Source organism: Bufo bufo, chromosome 3 (genome assembly GCF_905171765.1).
Source record: "Bufo bufo chromosome 3, aBufBuf1.1, whole genome shotgun sequence".
NCBI classification, from domain to species: domain Eukaryota; kingdom Metazoa; phylum Chordata; class Amphibia; order Anura; family Bufonidae; genus Bufo; species Bufo bufo.
In genome coordinates, this window is record NC_053391.1 from 168,863,951 (window position 1) to 168,884,810 (window position 20,860).

At 43.2% G+C, this 20,860-nt stretch overlaps 1 protein-coding gene across 2 annotated transcripts in view; it reads left to right on the forward strand.

The window, feature by feature from the left end:
* STS (steroid sulfatase) overlaps positions 1–20,860 on the forward strand; it is a 359,318-nt gene that overhangs the window by 155,639 nt on the left and 182,819 nt on the right. For both annotated transcript variants that reach the window (XM_040423755.1, XM_040423756.1), the window contains exon 7: positions 17,935–18,072. In XM_040423755.1, the coding sequence (XP_040279689.1) occupies positions 17,935–18,072 (138 nt within the window). The remainder of the gene's footprint in view (positions 1–17,934; positions 18,073–20,860) is intronic.

The window sequence follows — 20,860 nt, forward strand, 5'->3', positions numbered from 1 at the left end:
CAGGAAAGTGTGTTTTCACTCACGACAGACTCCAGCTCTTGGGGGGGGCCCTCACGGCTTCAGAGACTTTTCAAGGGATTTGGTCCGAGGACCAGAGAAGGATGTCCTCCAACTAAAGAGAACTCTGTGCGGTGTGGGAAGGCCTCAGGTCCATCCAAATAAAGGCCAAAAATCGCCACGTCCTGGTCCATTCGGACAATTCCACAGCGGTGGCATTTATCCAGCACCAAGGAGGAACAAGACACGGTCGTCTCCAGAGGCTCTCAGACCGAATCTTCCTTTGGGCAGAAAAGAATCTACAATCCCTTGCGGCAGTACATCTAAAGGGATCCCTGAATCTCCTGGCGGATTACCTCAGTCGGCAAAGTCTGGATCCAGGTAAGTGGTCTTTGTCCCAGACCGCTTTCCAACAGATTCGGGATCGTTGGGGGAATCCCATCCTAGACCTGTTCACATCAGCAAAGAATCGCAAGGTTCAGAATTTCTTCTCCCTCAATCGAAGAAACCCATGTGTGGCAATACACGCTTTTACCCAGAGCTGGATGACTGGCCTAGTCTACGCCTTTCCCCAGATACCAGTAATCCCATAAGTGCGCCAAAAGTTTCAGTCCGAAAGGCGCAGACTGATTCTGGTGGTCCCATTCTGGCCCAGGACAAGCTGGTTCGGGCTCCTCAGGTCCCTCAGCCTGGAAGATCCCATTTGTTTCCTGCTTGAGGAGGGTCTTCTAACCCAGGGTCCCATACTGCACCCCAATACCAACCTCAAGCTGTCCGCTTGGATTCTGAGCAATCCCTCTTGCTAGGGCTAGGGCTCTCCGAAAGAGTAGTTAAGACCCTCTTACTCAGTAGGAAGCCCAACACCTCCAAAGCGTACCTCAAGGTTTGGAGGAAGTTCGCCTCCTGGGGTGGAGTCAGGTTCAACCAGTCCACCCCCTAATATCCCTCTTATCCTGGAATTCCTCCAGGATGGGCTGGATTTGGGTCTTGCTCCTAACACATTGCGAGTTCAGGTGTCTGCCTTGGGGGCCCTCTATAATACCAGCCTTTTATGAGGTCCCCTGGGTAGCAAGATTCCTGAAAGCGGCAGATCGACTAAATCCCAGAGTCAAGAATATGGTCGCACCATGGAACCTCAACACCATCCTTTTAGGGCTGTCAGATGTTCAGTTTGAGCCTCTGCTCCCCCTATCTATTAAGTGGCTCACTCTGAAAACCATCTTCCTAGTGGCCATATCCTCCAAGGAGGGTTTGCGAGCTCCAGGCTCTGTCCATACAGGAACCCTTCCTCAAGGTGCTAGACAAGCTCGTTTTCAAATTAGATCCCTGTTTTCTCCAAGGTGGTCTCCTCCTTTCATAGGTCACAAGATATAGTTATCCCGTCTTTTATTCCTAACCCTAAAGACAGGCAGGAATCTAGATTCCACAATTTAGATGTTAGGTGTTCAGTTCTTCATTATTTACACGCCACAGAGGAGTGGTGTATCGACAAGAATTTATTTATCCAGTTTGCAGGTCCAAATAAGGGTAAGAAGGCAGCTAAGAGCTCTATATCCCGCTGGATTAGATGCACCCTTTCTGAGGCCTATAAAGCCTCCGGTAGGGAGGCTCCTCCATCCCTTAGAACCCACTCAGTTAGATCGGTCTCCACTTCTTGGCTGAAAGAGCCTCTGCTTTGTTAGAACAGATCTGCAGAGCAGCTACCTAGAAAAGGGCCCACACCTTCACCAAGCATTATAGGGTGGATGTGTTTGCTGACGAGGACTTGGCCTTTGGACGTAAGGTCCTAGGTGCTGTGGTCCCCCCCCCAAGTTACTTTGTTAGTTCTCAGTTTGTGCTGTCATGGAGACGACTGGGGAAATGAGTATTACACTCACCGGTAATCCAGTTTCATGGAAGTCTCCATGACAGCACAACTTTGTCCCGCCCTTGTTTTTCTGTGTCAATAGACTATTTGGCTAGTTTCACGTTCTACCCCTTGTCCTAGTCCTGTTATAATACACTGGCGATGAGGGGTGGGGGTGGGATTTTTAACCTCTGTGTGCTTTTTCCTGTCCTATCAGAGGAAGGCAATCTCAGTTTGTGCTGTCATGGAGACTTCCAGGAAACTGTATTACCGGTGAGTGTAATACTCATATATATCCCCACCAGTCATCTCCATGACAGCACAACCTGAGATTTTTTTTTTTTCCTGTCCTATTAGAGGAAGTCACAGAGGTTAAGAACCCCACCCCTTCCCCCTCATCACCAGTGTTTTTTCCTGTCCTGTCAAGGAAGGAATACCAGAGAGGTGTGCTGGGAGCTCGTCTGGGTTCCTAAGCTTACCTCTGCAATTTTATTTTTTTTACCTCCTTTACCGGATTGTTTAGGCCCGAGGTCGGTTCCGGAGGTCCGGCTCTTTCCTCCTCTATATGTGGCCTGTGCCCGGGCCCCTCTGTTTGGTGGGCCCGGCGAAGCTCCCTCCTGCGGCGGTCCAGTGGGGCTTGATGCGGAGTGGATAGGCGGCCGCAGCGAGGCTAGGACGCTCTTCCCTCCGGCCGCTGGGTGATGATGTAGGACCCTGAGGGGGCTTGGCTTGGTGTCATGCGGCCGTGAGCCTGGCGGGGAAATTTAAAATTGCCATGGCAGCCTTCAGAGTGTGCCCAGCATCTCCTCACCTGCCTGCAGTGCCGGCTCTGGATTGGAGCCCCCCACTACATTGGGTTCTGTGAGTAGCCTGTTTCAGGTGCCCCTTGTATGTTTTGTTTGCCCTGTAGTGGTTGACCCTTCTCTCCCTTGTGTATTGCAGGGAAGAAAGGAGTCGTCCTCTTCCACTAAGGTTAAACCCAGGAAGTGTGGCCTCTGTGCTAAGCACTTACCTTCCTCTGGGTCTAAACTGCTATGTAAGGAGTATACCACCTCAGTAGTCAAATCTGAGTCATCCAGTTTGCTTGAAGAAATAAAATCCATAGTTAGAGTGTAAGTCCAGTCTGCCATGGCTGCCTGGAAGCTCTCCCCCCTCCCTCACATAGACCGAGTTCTTCTAAGGATAATATGAATGTTGGTAGTGATTTCCGACTCCCTTTATCCGGAATTCTCAGACTCTGAGATACTGGAAAAATCTCAGGTGTCTGATGAAGATAATGAATACAAAAAGTTTCTCTTCAATCCTGAAGATATCGTTGATTTATTTAAGGCCATAAGAGCCACAATCGGGATGGAAATTCCCAGGAAACCTTGGTCTGTCCAAGAAGAAATTTTTGGGGGGCTGGGGGAGAGGCAGAGATCTGTTTTCCCTCTTCCTGATGTGCAGAAACTCATCAAGGCAGAATGGGATAAGCCTGAAAGGTTAATTTATTCCTCGTGGCATAAAAAGACGGTACCCCTTTGAAGAGGCGGATTGCATGGACTGGGAGTCCATCCCCAAAGTCGATGCTCCAGTGGCCAAGGTCGCTAAATGTACGGTCCTGCCCTTTGAGGATGCAGCCCAATTAAAAGATCCCATTGACAGGCAGAGATTAAAAAAAAAAAAAACTGAAGCCACTGCAGCCCTATTTAAAACCGGTGGTAGCTGCGACCTGTGTAGCCTGCACCTTAGCCGTATGGTTAGAACAGTTGGAGCTATACCTAATTGACAAGACCCCTAGGGAGCAAATCCTAGATGGTCTCACTTTACTCAGGAAGGCCACAAATTTCCTAGCGGATGCTTCCGCTGAGTCGGTCAGACTGTCTGCTTGCACTGCAGTGCTCTCCAATACCATCAGGAGAGTCCTGTGGCTAAAAGCTTGGTCGGGAGATATGGCTTCTAAAAATAAGCCAATATCTTTACGATTACAAGGACAATATGTGTTTTGGCCCTGATTTGGACAAAATTTTAGAGCAGGCTACTGACCGTAAAAAAGGCTTCCCTGAAGATAAATCTGGAAATGGAAAATGTGTTTTTTTTTTGTCAGCAGCAGCAGGATTCCAGACCTGACAGTGGAAGGTCAGGGGGATGGAATTATACCAGGGGAAATAAAGGGAAAAGCTTTCTCTTTAATCCCAACAAGGGTGGTCCCTCCGCCTCCTCTTCCAAACAATGACGCCATCCGAGTCGGGGGGGGGGGGGAAGGCTCAGTTCCTTTTTTAAGTTTCTGGGAACAGACCATCACAGACTCGTATATTATCCGCATCATAAACGGGTATTCTTTAGAGTTGGATTCCCTTCCCCCACAAAAGTTTGTAATAACCCAACTCCAGGGATCTCTAAGGTCCTCCCTGTCCGAGAGTATAAGAACTCCTGTCCCTAGGGGCAATAGAAGATCTCCCCATGGGGGAATGGTCACTACTCCCCTCTATTCATGGTCCGGAAACCAAACTGGAGATTCCGAACCTTTTTATAAACCTAAAACCACTCAACAAACACATTTCATATCACAAATTCAAAATGGAAACTGTCAAGACGGAAGTAAAACTTATGAAGCATGGGGCTCAAATGATTACAATAAATCTCAAGGATTCTTATTTCCACATTCCAATACATCCCCTCTCCAGAAGGTACCTGAGGTTTGTGGTGAAGCTGAAGGGAAAGTTCCGCAACTATCAGTTCACCTGTCTACCTTTCGGAATTACCTCAGCTCCTCGTATCTTCACCAAGGTTATGGCAGAAGCCGTGGCCTCTCTAAACCTCAGGGGGATTTTAGTGGTCCCTTATCTCTACAACTTGCTGGTAGTGGCAGAAACATCAGACCTCCTCCTCATACATCTACAGGTGGTCCTCTCACCTTCAGAACCTGGGATGGATCATCAACAGGGAAAAGTCCAATGTGACTCCAAGTCACCGGAGAGTGTTTTTGGGCATTCTACTGGATTCGACACTCCAGAGATTTTTTCTTCCTCCAACAAAGATCCAGGATCTAAAACTAATCCAACAATTCCTAAAGATGCGTTCTTGTTCTATCAGGCAGGCCATGAGGATTCTAGTTCTATTCTCCTGCATCCCAGGCCGTTGCCTGGGCCCAATTTCACACTTTGTCTGCTACTTGGGAAGAAATTTGTCACAACGCAAATTTCTTTGTGACATTCTAGGAAGCAGTAGAATCTAAGTTCTCATAACTTTGTGCTCAAGTAACTGCCCCTCTGAAATCCCCAGCAGGGGGTGCTGTGCTGGCCCTGTAAGACCAAGCCTTCCCAATGTATAACAAGGGCATTGCTTTCCCCTCGGTGATATCACACAGTATAAATGCCCGCTTTGTGCCCCTTTCACAGTAGTTATGCCAACATTGTTCCCCTCACATTAGTTATGTCCTCCTTGTGGCAGCAATTCCCACCTTTTGGCCCCTTTTTAGCCTCATCCCGCTCCATAAAAAAAAAATATATAAATATATAAAATGTATTTATTATATTAACATATTTACTCGCCGGTTTCCTTGATGATCGGGCACATCCAGCTTTTCATACGGTTACAAACACATTGTGCTGCTGGCTGTGCAGAAGGTTTGTTCCCAGGCTTTCACTGCTCCTCCAATACAGCCAACAGCACAATGTGTGGCTTGCTGGGGAGCACAGGAGCTCAGCAACACTGTGAAGCTGCGAGTGGATGGCTCCCTGCTTCACCATGCCAATTGCTGAACTGCCTGGGTGCACCCAGGTACATGCCCTGGCAGCCCCTCTGCTATACTTGTGCCTTTTTTTTACTCTTATCTAGAATGTAGTAGAACAGGGATGCTCAACTTGCAGTTGCAAAACTACAACTCCCAGCATGCCTGGACAGCTTATAGCTATCAGCCTACAGCAGGGCATGGTGGGAGTTGTAGTTTTACAACAGCTGGAGGGCCGCAGGTTGGGCATCACTGTAGTAGAAGATCCACCTCCAAAGTACAGAATCGGTTTGGGTAGGACTGCAACTTGCGTGGAACTGGAACCTCCTCATCAAACAGCTGATTGGCAGGGGTGCCGTGTGTCAGACCCCCACAGATCAGATATCAATGACCTAACCTGAGGAGACAACCTCTTTAAGGTAAATGGAAACTTAGTCTGCAGATACATTCTCAATTAACCCTTATAGTAGAAGAACTGATGAAAGTTTTAATAAAGACCAATTGAAAAAAAAATATTTTTAGGCCAAAAAGAATGCAATAATAAAAAATGCCTCCAAGGGTATCTTATATCCTTTAAACTGTACCTTAACCTTTTGGTTTACTTTATTCCTTAATCTACATTTGAAGGTAATATTTGTAATATACTAGAATTTTTTTTTATTTTTTTTTCCCTAAGGAAATAGAAGTTCAGGTGCTTTTGAAATCCATAACCTCAGATTTTCTTGTAGCTGCCCTGAACACTGTACAGGCCGAAGCACTGCTGCTCCTGCCTGTACCTGTGCTGTTCTCCTAAAGCATGGCATAAATGGGCTATGTCACGCTAAAGCAGGGAGGGCATAGGAGGAATGATGGGCTAAGGACCTCCGTTCCTGTACCCCCTCAACTCTAAGGGCTTGCTCTTCATCAATGTGACATGCGGGCTTAGTGGAGTGAGGTCAGGAGCTCCATAGCACATCACTCCTCTGCCTGGTTCTGCTCTGCTAAAGCTTTAATATAGTCCATCTGTACGCAGGAGAGAAAAAGATAACCACTACACACAATGATGCAGGAGGTAGAGTGGGGGCACTACTAAACTGCCATATTAGTGGATGAGATCATAGAGAGAAAGGTGTGGAGCGCCAGCGTCACCACATAGCCCATACAGTGGGTGAGTATTAATAGATAATTGGAGCAAACAATGCGGATATAATTAAAACATTAAAAAGGGTTGCTGACATGAAAGAATATACCTGTTAGTCTGTAGTGGACATGATTAAATCTTTATAGCTAGAATTGCCAAAAAAAAACTATTCCAGAATAGTATATTACTCACTTCACCAGGGAGGAGGGTGCAAGATAAACTCGAGACACTTGCACCCAATCTGTTTAGCAAGATGAACCAGAGGACTCCAATAATAAAAGGTGCTTTATTAAGATAGAGCTTAACGTGTTTTGGGGAAGTACACCAGTCCCTTTCCTCAGGAGCATAAAAAAGACATACAAAACTTGCATATAAATAGGGGTGCATCAAGGCCTTAAGCTAATAGTAATTGCTAGGTCAAGACGCAGGAAACCTGTGTCTTGACCTGGCGATCACTATTTGCTTAAGGCCTTGATGTGCCCCTATTTGAGTTTTGTCATTTTTTTTATGCTCCTGAGGAAAGCTACTTTTGTACTTCCCCCCCCAAAACACGTTAAGCTCTTAATAAAGCACCTTTTTATTATTTGAGTTCTCCTATCTAGTCCCCTGGTGCCTCTCCCCTTTTTCTTTACTCCCAGTTCCTTCCATCCTCCAATGACTTTCCATTCCAAACTCCATATTTATTTTTATCTGACATAGACCATCTATTCCAGGCTTGCGCACGGGTACAGGTAGCAAGAGCAATGTGCTGTACAGTGCTCAGTGTGGCCACAGTGGAATCCCTACAGTGGTATGAGTGTGGATTGCAAAGAGTGATATGCAACTGAACTTTGGTTACCTTTTTGCTATTGTATAATATTTCTTTCACATGTAGAATAGATTTTCAAGTTTACCCAAAGATTTAGGTACACTTTAAAGTCGAAATATCATCCCATTGAACCCTTCACTCCACACCAGTCTAATAGAATACCATGACTTCATAAAAAGATTCCTGGCGGATTTAAATTCCTTATTGGTGTCGGTCAATTGATCAGACTCCAATTAAATAAAAAAATGATCATATGGAGATCTATTCACTAAATACTTAGAGTGGGCTATCATTCCACCCATGGAAAAAACTGAACTGTGCCGCTAAAAAATAGCCCATGAAGCAAGGGAGATTAACTCCTCCCCTTATACCAATGCTCTAATTTAAGTATTACACGTTTCCTCCCCCAAAGTAAGTCATTAATTATTCTTTCTATTAATTTAAAAAACCTATCCCCAATCCAAACTGGAGAATTCCTAAAGACATAAAGTAACTGGGGGAGAATCACCATCTTAACTAGAGATATTCTATCAACCTTCGATAAAGATAAGCTAAGCCATGTTGTTATTTTTGACCTCAGCTTATTTATCAATGGAATCAAATTAAGCGGGATAAAATCTTCCACCCTAGGAGAGATTGTAAGACCTAAATACTCAAAGGACTCTGAAATTTTCAAAGTGTTCAGAGGGGCCTCATTGGGGAGTGCAGATTTATCCAAGGGCATAGTCATATTATCCAATGGCATGCAGGTAGTTTTTTCCCAGTTTACATTCAGACCTGAAACTTCTCCAAAATGATTTATCGTTTGGATGATATTCAGCAAAGTATATTGTGTCTGTTGAACATAAAATATTATCTGCATATAAAGAAATTCGGTCTTCCATTCCTAATACCCCAAACCCTAGAATGCTAGGGTCTTGTCTAACTCTAGCGGCCAAGGGCTCAATATAGATGTCAGATAAAAGAGGAGAAAGTGGATATCCCAGCCGAGTGCCTCTAGTCATACGAAAACTTCTTGTAAAATTACCATTTATATTCAATCTTGCGGTAGGAGATCTATAAAGAAGTTTAATCATATTGCTAAACATAGAGCCGAAGCCCATCTTATGAAGCACTCTCCACAGGAACCCCCATTCAACTCTATCAAAGGCCTTAGAGGCGTCTATAGACAAAGTTGATCGTGAGGCCCCTCCAGATGTTTGTAAATTAGCAAAAAGACTATGTAGATTATAATGGGTCCCTTTATTAGGCATAAAACCATTTTGGTCTGGATGTATAATTGTCATGACACTTGATGGCCTCATAGCTAGGATTTTAGACAGGAGTTTGACCTCTATAATTAAGAAGAGAAATAGGTCTATGCGACCCCAAATCATTAGGGTCTTTACCCTTCTTTTAATATCACTGTAATCACGGCCTCTGTCATTGTTTCTGGAAGGGATCCTTCCTTTATTGAATCAGAGTGTTCTCCACAGATGGGGAAGAGTACCCTCCCTATATTTACGATAAAACTAATACTGGAGTCCATCCAATCCAGGGGAGGATTTGCCTGAACAGGCTTTAATTGCATCCTCTATCTCTTGAAGACATCCATCCATCTCCAAACGTTCTTTTTGACTATCTGTAAGAACTGGAAGGGAAATAGAATCCAAATATGAGTCAATCATTTCCTCTGAGAGAACACACTCTGATTTATATAATTCACAGAAATAGTTTATAAATATTTCTATTATTCCCTCCTGATCTTCAATAATGGTCCCATCCGAGGCACGAATACTACAAATCTTTCTTTAGTTCCTGGCTAGTTATTACCCTGGCCAGCATCTTCCCGGGGCGTCCTGCCTCAGAAAAATATTTTTGTCCTCCTAAAGAATAACCTTTGAGCTTTATCCAAAAGAAAGTCAGAGAGCCTGACTTGTCCTCTTCATAATCTCTCTACCTTCCTCTGTTTTTTTTTTATATTGACAATTTTTATTGTTTTTTCAAATTTTTACATTCAAAGTCATAATAAAGAGCATTGACTGTTATCTAGCATGTAATGATATGCATATACAGTATTCATGGCTAACAGTCATATACACACTTTGCAATTGTAAATGTAAAGAGAGGCTTGTATGGCCACATAAAGGCAAGTGTCAAATAAGAACCATAACTCTAACTAAGTTAGTGTAACTTTGTGACAGGGTATTAAGATAGTACTAAAATCTGACTAAATTAAGACTGACATAAGACTGACATAGGACTGACATGATGTATGAGTGAGAGACATTGAAGTAGAATTTAGGTACTGGCCCCGAGACATTGGGATGGGGGGAGGTGTCTAAGAGAAGTTCCTATAGCCTCTCCAAGGGGACCAAATCCGGCGAAAGGTGTGTCTAGTGTGAGATTCCCAATGAGAGATTTCTTCCATTCTGTAGATTTGATCTACTCTATTTATCCAGTGCTCCAAGTTAGGGACTTCAGCAGACAACCAGTGGGTCGGTAATAAGAGTCTAGCAGCGGCTATCAAAAGTGAGAAGAGCGAGGACTTAGATGAATTAACCCCCTTCATACCCAAGGATAACAATGCTAAATCTGGTGTGCAGGGGAAGGAAGTCTGACATATCTGGTTGCTTAGATTGATTATGCTATGCCACCACGGATTAATTAGCTCACATGTCCACCAGATGTGAAAGAACGAGCCTTTGGTTTTGGAGCAGCGCCAACATACATCAGTAGCATTGGGTATGTAAAGGCATGTTATATCTGGGGTTCTGTACCATCTCATAAGGACCTTGTAACTATTCTCCTGGATACGAATGCATCTGGAGATCTTATGAGGGGTAATTAAGGCTTTAGTAATTTCTAGAGGAGTCAAGGTTCGCTGGAGATCTCTCTCCCACAAACCAATCACTGCAGGTTTAAGTGTTGTAGGGGGGGTTATCACATTTTTATATATTGTGGAGATGGTTTTAGAGGGATATTTCTTACAGCTTATTAATTCTTCAAACCAGTGTATAGTGTTGGAAGGGATGGTCTTTTTTGCTAGGAGAAGAGATTCAGTTCTGATGAAGCGCATGAGGACCAAGTTATGGATCTGTGTGTTCAGCACTTTACAGATTTCTGGGTCAGAGTATACACCCATTTGGGTCTAGAAGATGGGAGATGGGATTTTCAAGAGATCTTAAAGTCAGGGGACAGCTATCTCAAGTCTTTCGGAGCCAGATTAATAAGATCTCTTATCTGAAGAAGAGGGGAGGGCAGGTTTAAACTCTTGGAGCAAAGTGAGAGACCCTTCCAAACTTTCAATGTGTTGCCAATGAGAGGGTTTGGGATGGTACTAAGTGAGCAAGGTAGTTACCTTCCTCTGTTTTTAACTTGGCATATCCAGCCATTCCAGCTGCAGCTGCTTTCTCTAGTTCTTTCTCCTTCTTTGCATAGCGTTTACTCAAATTCGCAATTGTACGAATAAAAATCCCTCTCATAAACGCTTTAAACGCATTCCCAGACATGTTGAGATTTGGCTGAAGCAATATTTTATCCCAAAAGGAAATTTTCTTTTCTATCTGGTTATGATTATCAATTATTAATAGCCAGTGGGGATTCAATCTAAATGGACTTTTCAGTCTAGTTATTCCTGACCATACATAGCTCTATTAAAAAGGGAACATGATCTGAAACTGATCTGGTCTCGTATTTCATCTGTTTAATACAGTTTAAATATCCTTTATCAGGGCCAGATCAATTCTAGACACAGATCTTTCAGATTTACTAACACAGGAATAAGCTTTTTCCTTTTGAATAGGTATTCCCAAACATCCACGAGGCCCACCTCTTGGAAAAACCGAGCTAAGGCGACCCCTGGGCTGGGGAATAACCATTCCCTCCCATAGAGATCCTATCCACCTCTGGATTCATCACACAGTTAAAATACCCATTGACTATAACCAGACATTCAGGCCACTGATTCACAAACGCCATCAAACAAGTCCAATATTTGCATAGAGAAAGAAGGGGGAATATAAATAAAGGCCAAGATTCAGAACTTCCCATCAAGCCTACCATGGAGAAAGACATATCTCCCCTGTCTATCAATAGAGGATGCCAAACATAAAAAATGAATCTATTTATGGATTAAAACTGTGACTCCTCTAGAATAGTTAGTATATGTAGAATTGTAAACCTGTGTAGTTCACCCCCCCTCCAAGTCGAAAAATTGTATTCTGTGTGAAATGGGTTTCTACCAAGCTAACAATAGCTGGTAAATGTCTCTGTATAAAATCTAAAACCGCCTGCCTTTATCTTCTCCCCAAGGCCCCGAACATTCCATGTTTAGTATTCTTGTAGTCATTAATCTTAAAGCATCCAGCTACTAAACTCCTCAAGCTTCGCACCGTTCCCCACCTCAAAAGAAGATGCATCATACCCCACCCTCCGCTCCCCCCACCCACAGACCCCATATCCCCCTTGATCCGTAACTAAGGGTAACAGACCTCTTAACTAGGACCACCCCTCCCCCACTCCCTCAACCGAACCTCCATCAATTAGAAAAACAAGTTTTAAACATTATTCCTTATCTAACCAATCAGTGGCCACATCTGGAGTGTCAAAGTTCACCAATTAGTTAAACACCATCCTTAACTTGGCTGGATGCAAAAAGGAGTACTTAATGTCCTTGCCCTGAAGGCATTTTTTAACATCCAAAAAAGTACGCTTCTTATCTTGAACTTCTTTTGAAAAATCGGGGGAAAAAAGCGTTTACACCCATTATACAGAATCGAAGGGGAATCCCGTGCTCACCTCAAGATTATATCTCTATCACAAGCGGCTAGCAACTTGATTATTACAGTCCTTGGCAACATCCCCGGAATCTGTTTACCACCAGGAATTCGATGGGCCCTTTCAATTAGAAGCAATGATGAAAAATGTTCCTTCCCAAAATTATCAAATTTATGGATTGTGTCGTTCCTGCTAGATTTTTGTCATCAGAAGCTTTATTAAGCCAATAATTCGTACATTGCATCTTCTTGACCGGTCTTCTAGATCCACCGTTATTTTTTTTTTTTCAGGTGTTTGTAATCTATTTTTACTGTAGTGTTCTCCGCTTTTAATACTTTCACTTCTTGCTCCAAGTTATTCACTATTTTCTAATTCTTTAATTCTATCATGAATCTTTGTCAAATCATCTTTTATAATAAGGACATCTGTCTGTACTGACCCCAATTGAACAGCAATATTCTGTATAGCTTTTCCATTGTTTTTGACAATGGATAGAATCTCCTCTAGTGTAGAGGAGTTATCCATAGGCATCTCCCAGTCTCCAGTATGGGAGTCCCCCCTCAATTGCCTCCTCCGGTCTAAATTAAGTGTTTTTTTCTTATATTAGTATCCTGCCTCCCTTTTAGTACCGACCTGGTACTTAAATTTGATCTCAAAAATTTTTAAATTCAGGAAGACTATTTGTTTCTGTCCTGACTTAACCAAGGTCAAGTCCGTTGAACGTCTATTCTGTTTAGGGGCCATCTTTTTCTTTCCATTCTTTCCCCTGTGTATTTTATTTTTTTCTTTCTCTCTTCCCTTTTTTTCTCTCATCTTACTTTTCTTCTTCTTTTTTTTTTCCTTCAAACTTCAATAGAAGGAGTTAATAATTAGTTGAGAAAACTGGGGAATTGAGATTAAGACTAATGTCAAGTGGGGTTAGATGAGGTTAGGTGAGGCAGAGAGATAAACACGAGGACCAAGGGGACAACAAAGAGTCCAGGCTGGGTGGGGAACAACAGGGAAAGATCTCACCAGTCCAGGGTCTTCTGATCTGGTTCAGCCCAAGTCCAGGAGAACCCTGCAGGACAGCCACAGAAGCCAGACAACAAGACCAAAGGGACAGGAAACCGATCCACAGATGAAGCGGTCAGGAAAACTGAGGAGCAGGAATCCAGTCAGGACCAGCTGTGGGGAAACAACACGAGGAGTCCAGAAAGCATCAGAGTCACGGCACGGAGAAAGCTGGGCACATGGAGGGAACACCACCATACACAAGCCTGGGGGGGGGCACACCTAAACTGCCGCACTTTCACCCCCCCCCCCCGAGCAAAGGGGCGAGCAGACTATCCTCCAATCTCCTAAATCTTAATACAACTTGCTTAAAATATGGTTTTAAAACAAGTTTTATCAGCAGTCTATACTACTGTATGTTTTTCCTAATAAAAAAAATATTTTCCAATGATTTTTTCCAGACTTGTGTGAATGTGTTTAAAAGTGCATCTGTTAACACTTAGACAAGTCAAATTATTGAACTGTGATATGGGAAATATGAAGCATACATTTGACCTTGTCAAAAGCTGAAAGCAGATGTTACAGGTGATAATGCAGGAAAGAATGAGTGAACTTGCGGATCAGTAGAAATATATCTAACCTTGTCTGCTTGACTGACATGTCACCAAATTGGATTGCTTAGTGACATGTTGATGCAGACAAAAAATGAGATAATTTGGTCTGGTGACATGAGATGCTTTATTGTATACCTTTGAGTAATTGTGATGCAGAGAAAAGGCTGCAGTGTCAAAGCTTTCATGTGAACTATATTATTTACATAGTAATTGGCTGAAGAGGGTTAAAATTGTATGGATATATTTATCATTCTTCCATTATCTTCTGGATAAAACATAACACTAGTGAATTCTGATGATATTGGCTTTCTCTAAATTTGACTATGTTAATAACTCCCTATTTTCAAGAATTTCTGACTTCATAATTGTAAATGCCACCTGAATTTTAATCAATGAAATGGTATGAAAAGGAATTTGATAAACTTCATCCTTTTGCAGATATTTATAGCCACCATCATAGTTGATGAAAAACACTTTGGAAATTTACACTGAACTATGTCTCCAGGCCTAAAGACCATAGTAAAGACATTACATGTATAAACATTAGTGAAAAGAAAAACACCATTGCATAAGAACTTGTGTACCTATCAATGCCATGTGTATAACCCAACAGTAAATACTCGTCCAGTTTGTCATCATATGGTGCTTATGTAAAGCTCTAATTTTTTACCTATAAACGTTTCCACGACAGATTACCAAATCAGGAATCTGTAAACCTTTTTTGTATGTGGAATTAACCCCTCCAAACAATCAACTGACAGACATGCTACTATATAGAATTGAAGTCCCACCTGACACGAGTACTCTAAACGTAAACTGATTAATGCTGGCCTACCTCAATACCTCATGAATTTTTACCAGGAACTCCAAGAATAGGGACACTTTACATGCTTCCCTAGATACACAACTTGGAAATCCAGAAATAATGGTGAGCACCCAAGCAAAATTCCTAGATGGTTTGAAGGTGTCCTTTTTAAACCCCTGGTGAGAGATGCATCCAGTTACTTTCAGGGCAAAACAAATCTACTAAATAAACTGTCTGCAATAGGTCCCCTACCAGAGGCAACTAACCTAGCTACCATGGATGTAGATTTTTTTTATTTTTTTTATTTTTTATATTTCACACCAGGAGGGATGCCAAGTTTTTTTTTTTTTATTAAAAGTAAAGGAATTGGCATCACCAGATCCTGTGGGAAAAATAGAACTGGCCAGTATTCTCAATACAAGTCTGTCTTACTCCTAGTTGTCTTTGCGTTTTTCTTTAATCATGGTTATTTTTTGTGTAATCTGTGTGAATTTTTTTTTTTGTAAGTTCTTAAACATCTAGTGAAACAGATTGCCCCCAAGGAATTGCAGTGAATCGTGGGCAGCTCTGCATTGCTGAGGGGTTCTCCCAGAATGACAATTTATCAGCTACATACAGCATAGGTGATATCTGATTGCTAGTGGTCAACCCACCTATAGTGAGAACGGCATCATATCTTTGCCTGCTTGACTGTAGCAGTGATTGTGCATGCATACTGCCACTTTAAGCTCTATAGGACCTCTGGAAATAGCAGTCCTGTGGACTTTGAATGAAGTGGTAATGTTAAGAGGATCTCAGTTTCTATTCTATTTAAAATAGTCCCTCTACTAAGAAAACATCTAGAATTCAGAACTGATACAATAAAGGAAACAGTTTTCATTGTAAAGTATAATTCGTGTGATTTTGGGTTATCTACCCTTTTTTTAAGCTCTTTTTCCCACGTCTACAAGATGCAAACCTATTAGTCCTTTAAAAACAGCCATAAAACTACACATTTTGATTATGAATAAAACTGGTGACAATTCTACTTTTTACAATGATCAGCATTGTTCATGGTATTACTCATAGTCTTTAAGTTTGCTTTCCTCAACGTATGATTCCTTTGAGTCGGTCACAGCATGACCTAGATTTTCCTATGTATTACAAGAAGTTTATTTCTTTATCGGTTGTCTGCTGATGCCAAGCCTGCTGTAGGTGTTGCTGTAAATGGCTTCTAGTATTAGTAATATCAAATCATTTGGGATTTTAGAAGTTGGAAATACTTGCTATAATATGCATATTGTTTAAAGCTGACAACTGAGCTTAGACGGAGTTGAAGGGAACCTGTCGCCATTAAAATGCAGTGCTGTCTACAGGCAGCATGTTATTGTCACGTTCGGGTGTGGGAGGGAAACGAGACACGGAACATGGGAGGGAAAGGGGTGAGGGAATAAGGCCTGAAAACTAGGGAAAGGAGATGGACACCTCCTAGTAAAACACTAATCAAAGTCCTGACTAACAGTATGAACAGACCCCAGAGGTAGGTGAGTTCATACACAGGAATACCTAGTGTCCCAACTCACCCTATAGGACCCTGGTAGTAATGTCAGGACTGAGATGACCTGTTCCTCCAAAAGGAAGGACGGACAGGAGTCTCCCTCAGGTCTTAATACAAATGACAGGGAAATGCAAAATAACCCAAACAAAAGGGAAAAGAAACATTTAACTTCAAGTGGCTATGGCAGCACCAGGAACTCAGCCGAGATCAAACGCCAGCAATCCACAACTCAAACAGAAGCTATAAACCGCATAGCATAGTGGGAGAAACTACAATAGAGAAGGTTAAATGACCATAAAAGCCACACCTGGGGAAAGAAGGTTTGGCAAGCACCAGAAATACAGACCTCATTTGAGCCAAACGGAAAACGTGTCAGATCAAACCATGTGTTGCCAGTCTCGCCAATCTCCTGTCGCTGGAACGTCCGAGCAGGAGGAGCTGAGCAGATTGATATAGTTTTATGAGAAAAGATTAGGTATAATGTATTGTGTGTAATCAGGGTGGACTGGGAATTTAAAGTGGCCCTGGAAAAAAAGCTAAAAATGTGCCCCAGATACCACAGTGCAGCACAAAATACTGCCTAAATTCATCAATTCTGAGAGCATCATATCTTTATGTACCTGGCTTTTGGCCAAGAGGAGGGTTTACGTGGCTCTGGGCATCTCCCCACCAGGAACTTTTCCTGTATGGTCTATGGACAGTCCGCCCCTGTGTTTAATGCATCTAAATCCTTGCTTAATCTAAGCTAAAGAGTTATGTGATCAAAGATGTACCTCTTGCCTTTTAGAATGAGCAGAAATTTAAATGAATAAGAGAAGTTGTGCTTAATCTCTTCCCACATACTGTAATTATATATCAAGCTACTCGGCTCCTCCTGCTCTAACATGCTGCCTGCAGATGGCACCACATTTTCATGGTGACAGGGCCTTTTTAAGAAGTTATTTTTAAGTATAATATCTGAATTTTCAACCATCCATCCTTTATCCTTCAATATACTGCTAGAAACTTCAATCAAAACCCATAAGGTGCTAGTTGAACTGCAAACGATAAAAAGATGTAGATATTACTGTGGTTGCAGCAGAATTCTAGTATTAGTTGGTCCATTGTTCGGCACTGATCAATTAAATTATTTTTGCCATTAAATGTTAGGTGCCTGCGCCTTGCTAGACACTTTTGAAAAGTGTCTAGTAAAGAGGGTGCAACTTTGTGGTTGTTAAATGCACAGGCCTATTACAGATTTACAACAGTTTTAGTGCAAAGTAGTGATCTAAAGTAGACCCAAGAAGTGGTATTAAGGAGGCAACATAAGCCAAAGATGCACCACGGTTATCATTTTGATGCATCTTCTAATTGCCAGGTCTAAAGGCCCCTTTACTGCCCAATATTCGGGCACAATATCGCTAACAAGCGTTTGCATACTAGTTAGCAATCTGTTGGTGGTAAGTTGCTATCGGTTAATAGAATTTTTCGTGTGGACACCTTTAATCATTATTTGCCAGCAGCAGATTATTGTCTACCCAGCTCTGCTTCTAACAAACAATTCTGTATTGGGATGAGCGATGGCATTAGTGATCACTCCTCCCCATACTGTGGATGAGATTGCTGCATGTACAGTAAATGTAGCAGTCACTGCCTAAATTTGTTTCCTGTAAAGGTTAAGCCTTTTACTAAATGAGTTGTGTGTTCACCTTTTTGTATTTTCAGTGCTTTGTACACATTCATTATTTATTTTTATTTTTTAAAGGAAAAATTGTCAGTGAACTGCACAGAAATAAACTACAAGACAACACATTAGTATACTTTACATCTGATAATGGAGGACATTTAGAAGAAGTTACCTCTTCTGGTGAAGTTCAGGGAGGATACAACGGAATCTACAAAGGTAATATAGTAAAAAAAAAAATATATCAATGCTATATGACACGGCTTCAGTCTAGTCCAGCCCATGGTCCTGGCTTCTGTTGCCTGGGGCTGTGTTTCCACAGTCGTGCTAACGCTAGGCTACATGGTGAACTTGTTTCTTTCTAGATTGATGGGATCCTTCACTGAAGGTAAGCAAGCATTGGGTGCATTATAAATTGGAGGTGTAGGGAGTCAGCGAGTCGATCCTGTATGCGGTTTGTGCTTGCTTCTGTCCAGTGCTCATCTGAATGATGTTTGAGAACCTACCAGTAGAGTTGAGCGAACACCTGGATGTTCGGGTTCGAGAAGTTCGGCCGAACTTCCCGGAAATGTTCGGGTTCGGGATCCGAACTTCGTCCCGAACCCCATTGAAGTCAATGGGGACCCGAACTTTTAGGCACTAAAAAGGCAGTTAAACAGCCCAGGAAAGAGCTAGAGGGCTGCAAAAGGCAGCAACATGTAGGTAAATCCCCTGCAAACAAATGTGGATAGGGAAATGAATTAAAATTAAAATTAAAAAAATAAAAATGAACCAATATCAATTGGACAGAGGTCCCATAGCAGAGAATCTGGCTTCACGTCAGCAGAGAATCAGTCTCTTCATGCCATAGCAGAGAATCTGGCTTCATGTCAGCGCAGAATCAGTCTTCATGTCATAGCAGAGAATCAGGCTTCACGTCAGCCACCACTGGAACAGGCCACTGTCACACATTTAGGCCCCGGCACCCAGACAGAGGAGAGCGGTCCCGTAACAGAGAATCTGGCCTTATGTCAGCGCAGAATCTGTCTTTATGTCATAGCAGAGAATCAGGCTTCACATCACCCACCACTGGAACAGGCCACTGTCACAAATTTAGGCCCAGGTACCCAGGCAGAGGAGAGAGGTCCCATAACAGAGATTCAGGCTTCATGTCAGCAGAGAATAAGTCTTCATGTCATAGCAGAGAATCAGGCTTCACGTCACCCACCACTGGAACAGGCCACTGTCACATATTTAGGCCCAGGCACCCAGGCAGAGGAGAGAGTTCCCGTAACAGAGAATCTGGCTTCATGTCAGCACAGAATCAGTCTTCATGTCATAGCAGAGAATCAGGCTTCACGTCACCCACCACTGGAACAGGCCACTGTCACATATTTAGGCCCAGGCAGAGGAGAGAGGTCCCATAACAGAGATTCTGGCTAAAATGAAATTAAAAATAGTATTGAATTAGGAAGTGCCCCGGAGTAGAATAATACACTGCTCAAAAAAATAACGGGAACACAAAAATAACACATCCTAGATCTGAATTAATTAAATATTCTTCTGAAATACTTTGTTCTTTACATAGTTGAATGTGCTGACGACAAAATCACACAAAAATAAAAAAATGGAAATCACATTTTTTAACCCATGGAGGTCTGGATTTGGAGTCACACTCAAAATTAAAGTGGAAAAACACACTACAGGCTGATCCAACTTTGATGTAATGTCCTTAAAACAAGTCAAAATGAGGCTCAGTAGTGTGTGTGGCCTCCACGTGCCTGTATGACCTCCCTACAACGCCTGTGCATGCTCCTGATGAGGTGGCGGACGGTCTCCTGAGGGATCTCCTCACAGACCTGGACTAAAGCATCTGCCAACTCCTGGACAGTCTGTGGTGCAACGTGACGTTGGTGGATAGAGCGAGACATGATGTCCCAGATGTGCTCAATTGGATTCAGGTCTGGGGAATGGGCGGGCCAGTCCATAGCATCAATGCCTTCGTCTTGCAGGAACTGCTGACACACTCCAGCCACATGAGGTCTAGCATTGTCTTGCATTAGGAGGAACCCAGGGCCAACCGCACCAGCATATGGTCTCACAAGGGGTCTGAGGATCTCATCTCGGTACCTAATGGCAGTCAGGCTACCTCTGGCGAGCACATGGAGGGCTGTGCGGCCCTCCAAAGAAATGCCACCCCACACCACTACTGACCCAATGCCAAACCGGTCATGCTGGAGGTTGTTGCAGGCAGCAGAACGTTCTCCACGGCGTCTCCAGACTCTGTCACATCTGTCACGTGCTCAGTGTGAACCTGCTTTCATCTGTGAAGAGCACAGGGCGCCAGTGGGGAATTTTCCAATCTTGGTGTTCTCTGGCAAATGCCAAACGTCCTGCACGGTGTTGGGCTGTAAGCACAACCCCCACCTGTGGACCTCGGGCCCTCATATCACCCTCATGGAGTCTGTTTCTGACTGTTTGAGCAGACACATGCACATTTGTGGCCTGCTGGAGGTCATTTTGCAGGGCTCTGGCAGTGCTCCTCCTGTTCCTCCTTGCACAAAGGCGGAGGTAGCGGTCCTGCTGCTGGGTTGTTGCCCTCCTACGGCCTCCTCCACGTCTCCTGATGTACTGGCCTGTCTCCTGGTAGCGCCTCCATGCTCTGGACACTACGCTGACAGACACAGCAAACCTTCTTGCCACAGCTCGCATTGATGTGCCATCCTGGATAAGCTGCACTACCTGAGCCACTTGTGTGGGTTGTAGACTCCGTCTCATGCTACCACTAGAGTGAAAGCACCGCCAGCATTCAAAAGTGACCAAAACATCAGCCAGGAAGCATAGGAACTGAGAAATGGTCTGTGGTTACCACCTGCAGAATCACTCCTTTATTGGGGGTGTCTTGCTAATTGCCTATAATTTCCACCTGTTGTCTATCCCATTTGCACAACAGCATGTGAAATTGATTGTCACTCAGTGTTGCTTCCTAAGTGGACAGTTTGATTTCACAGAAGTGTGATTGACTTGG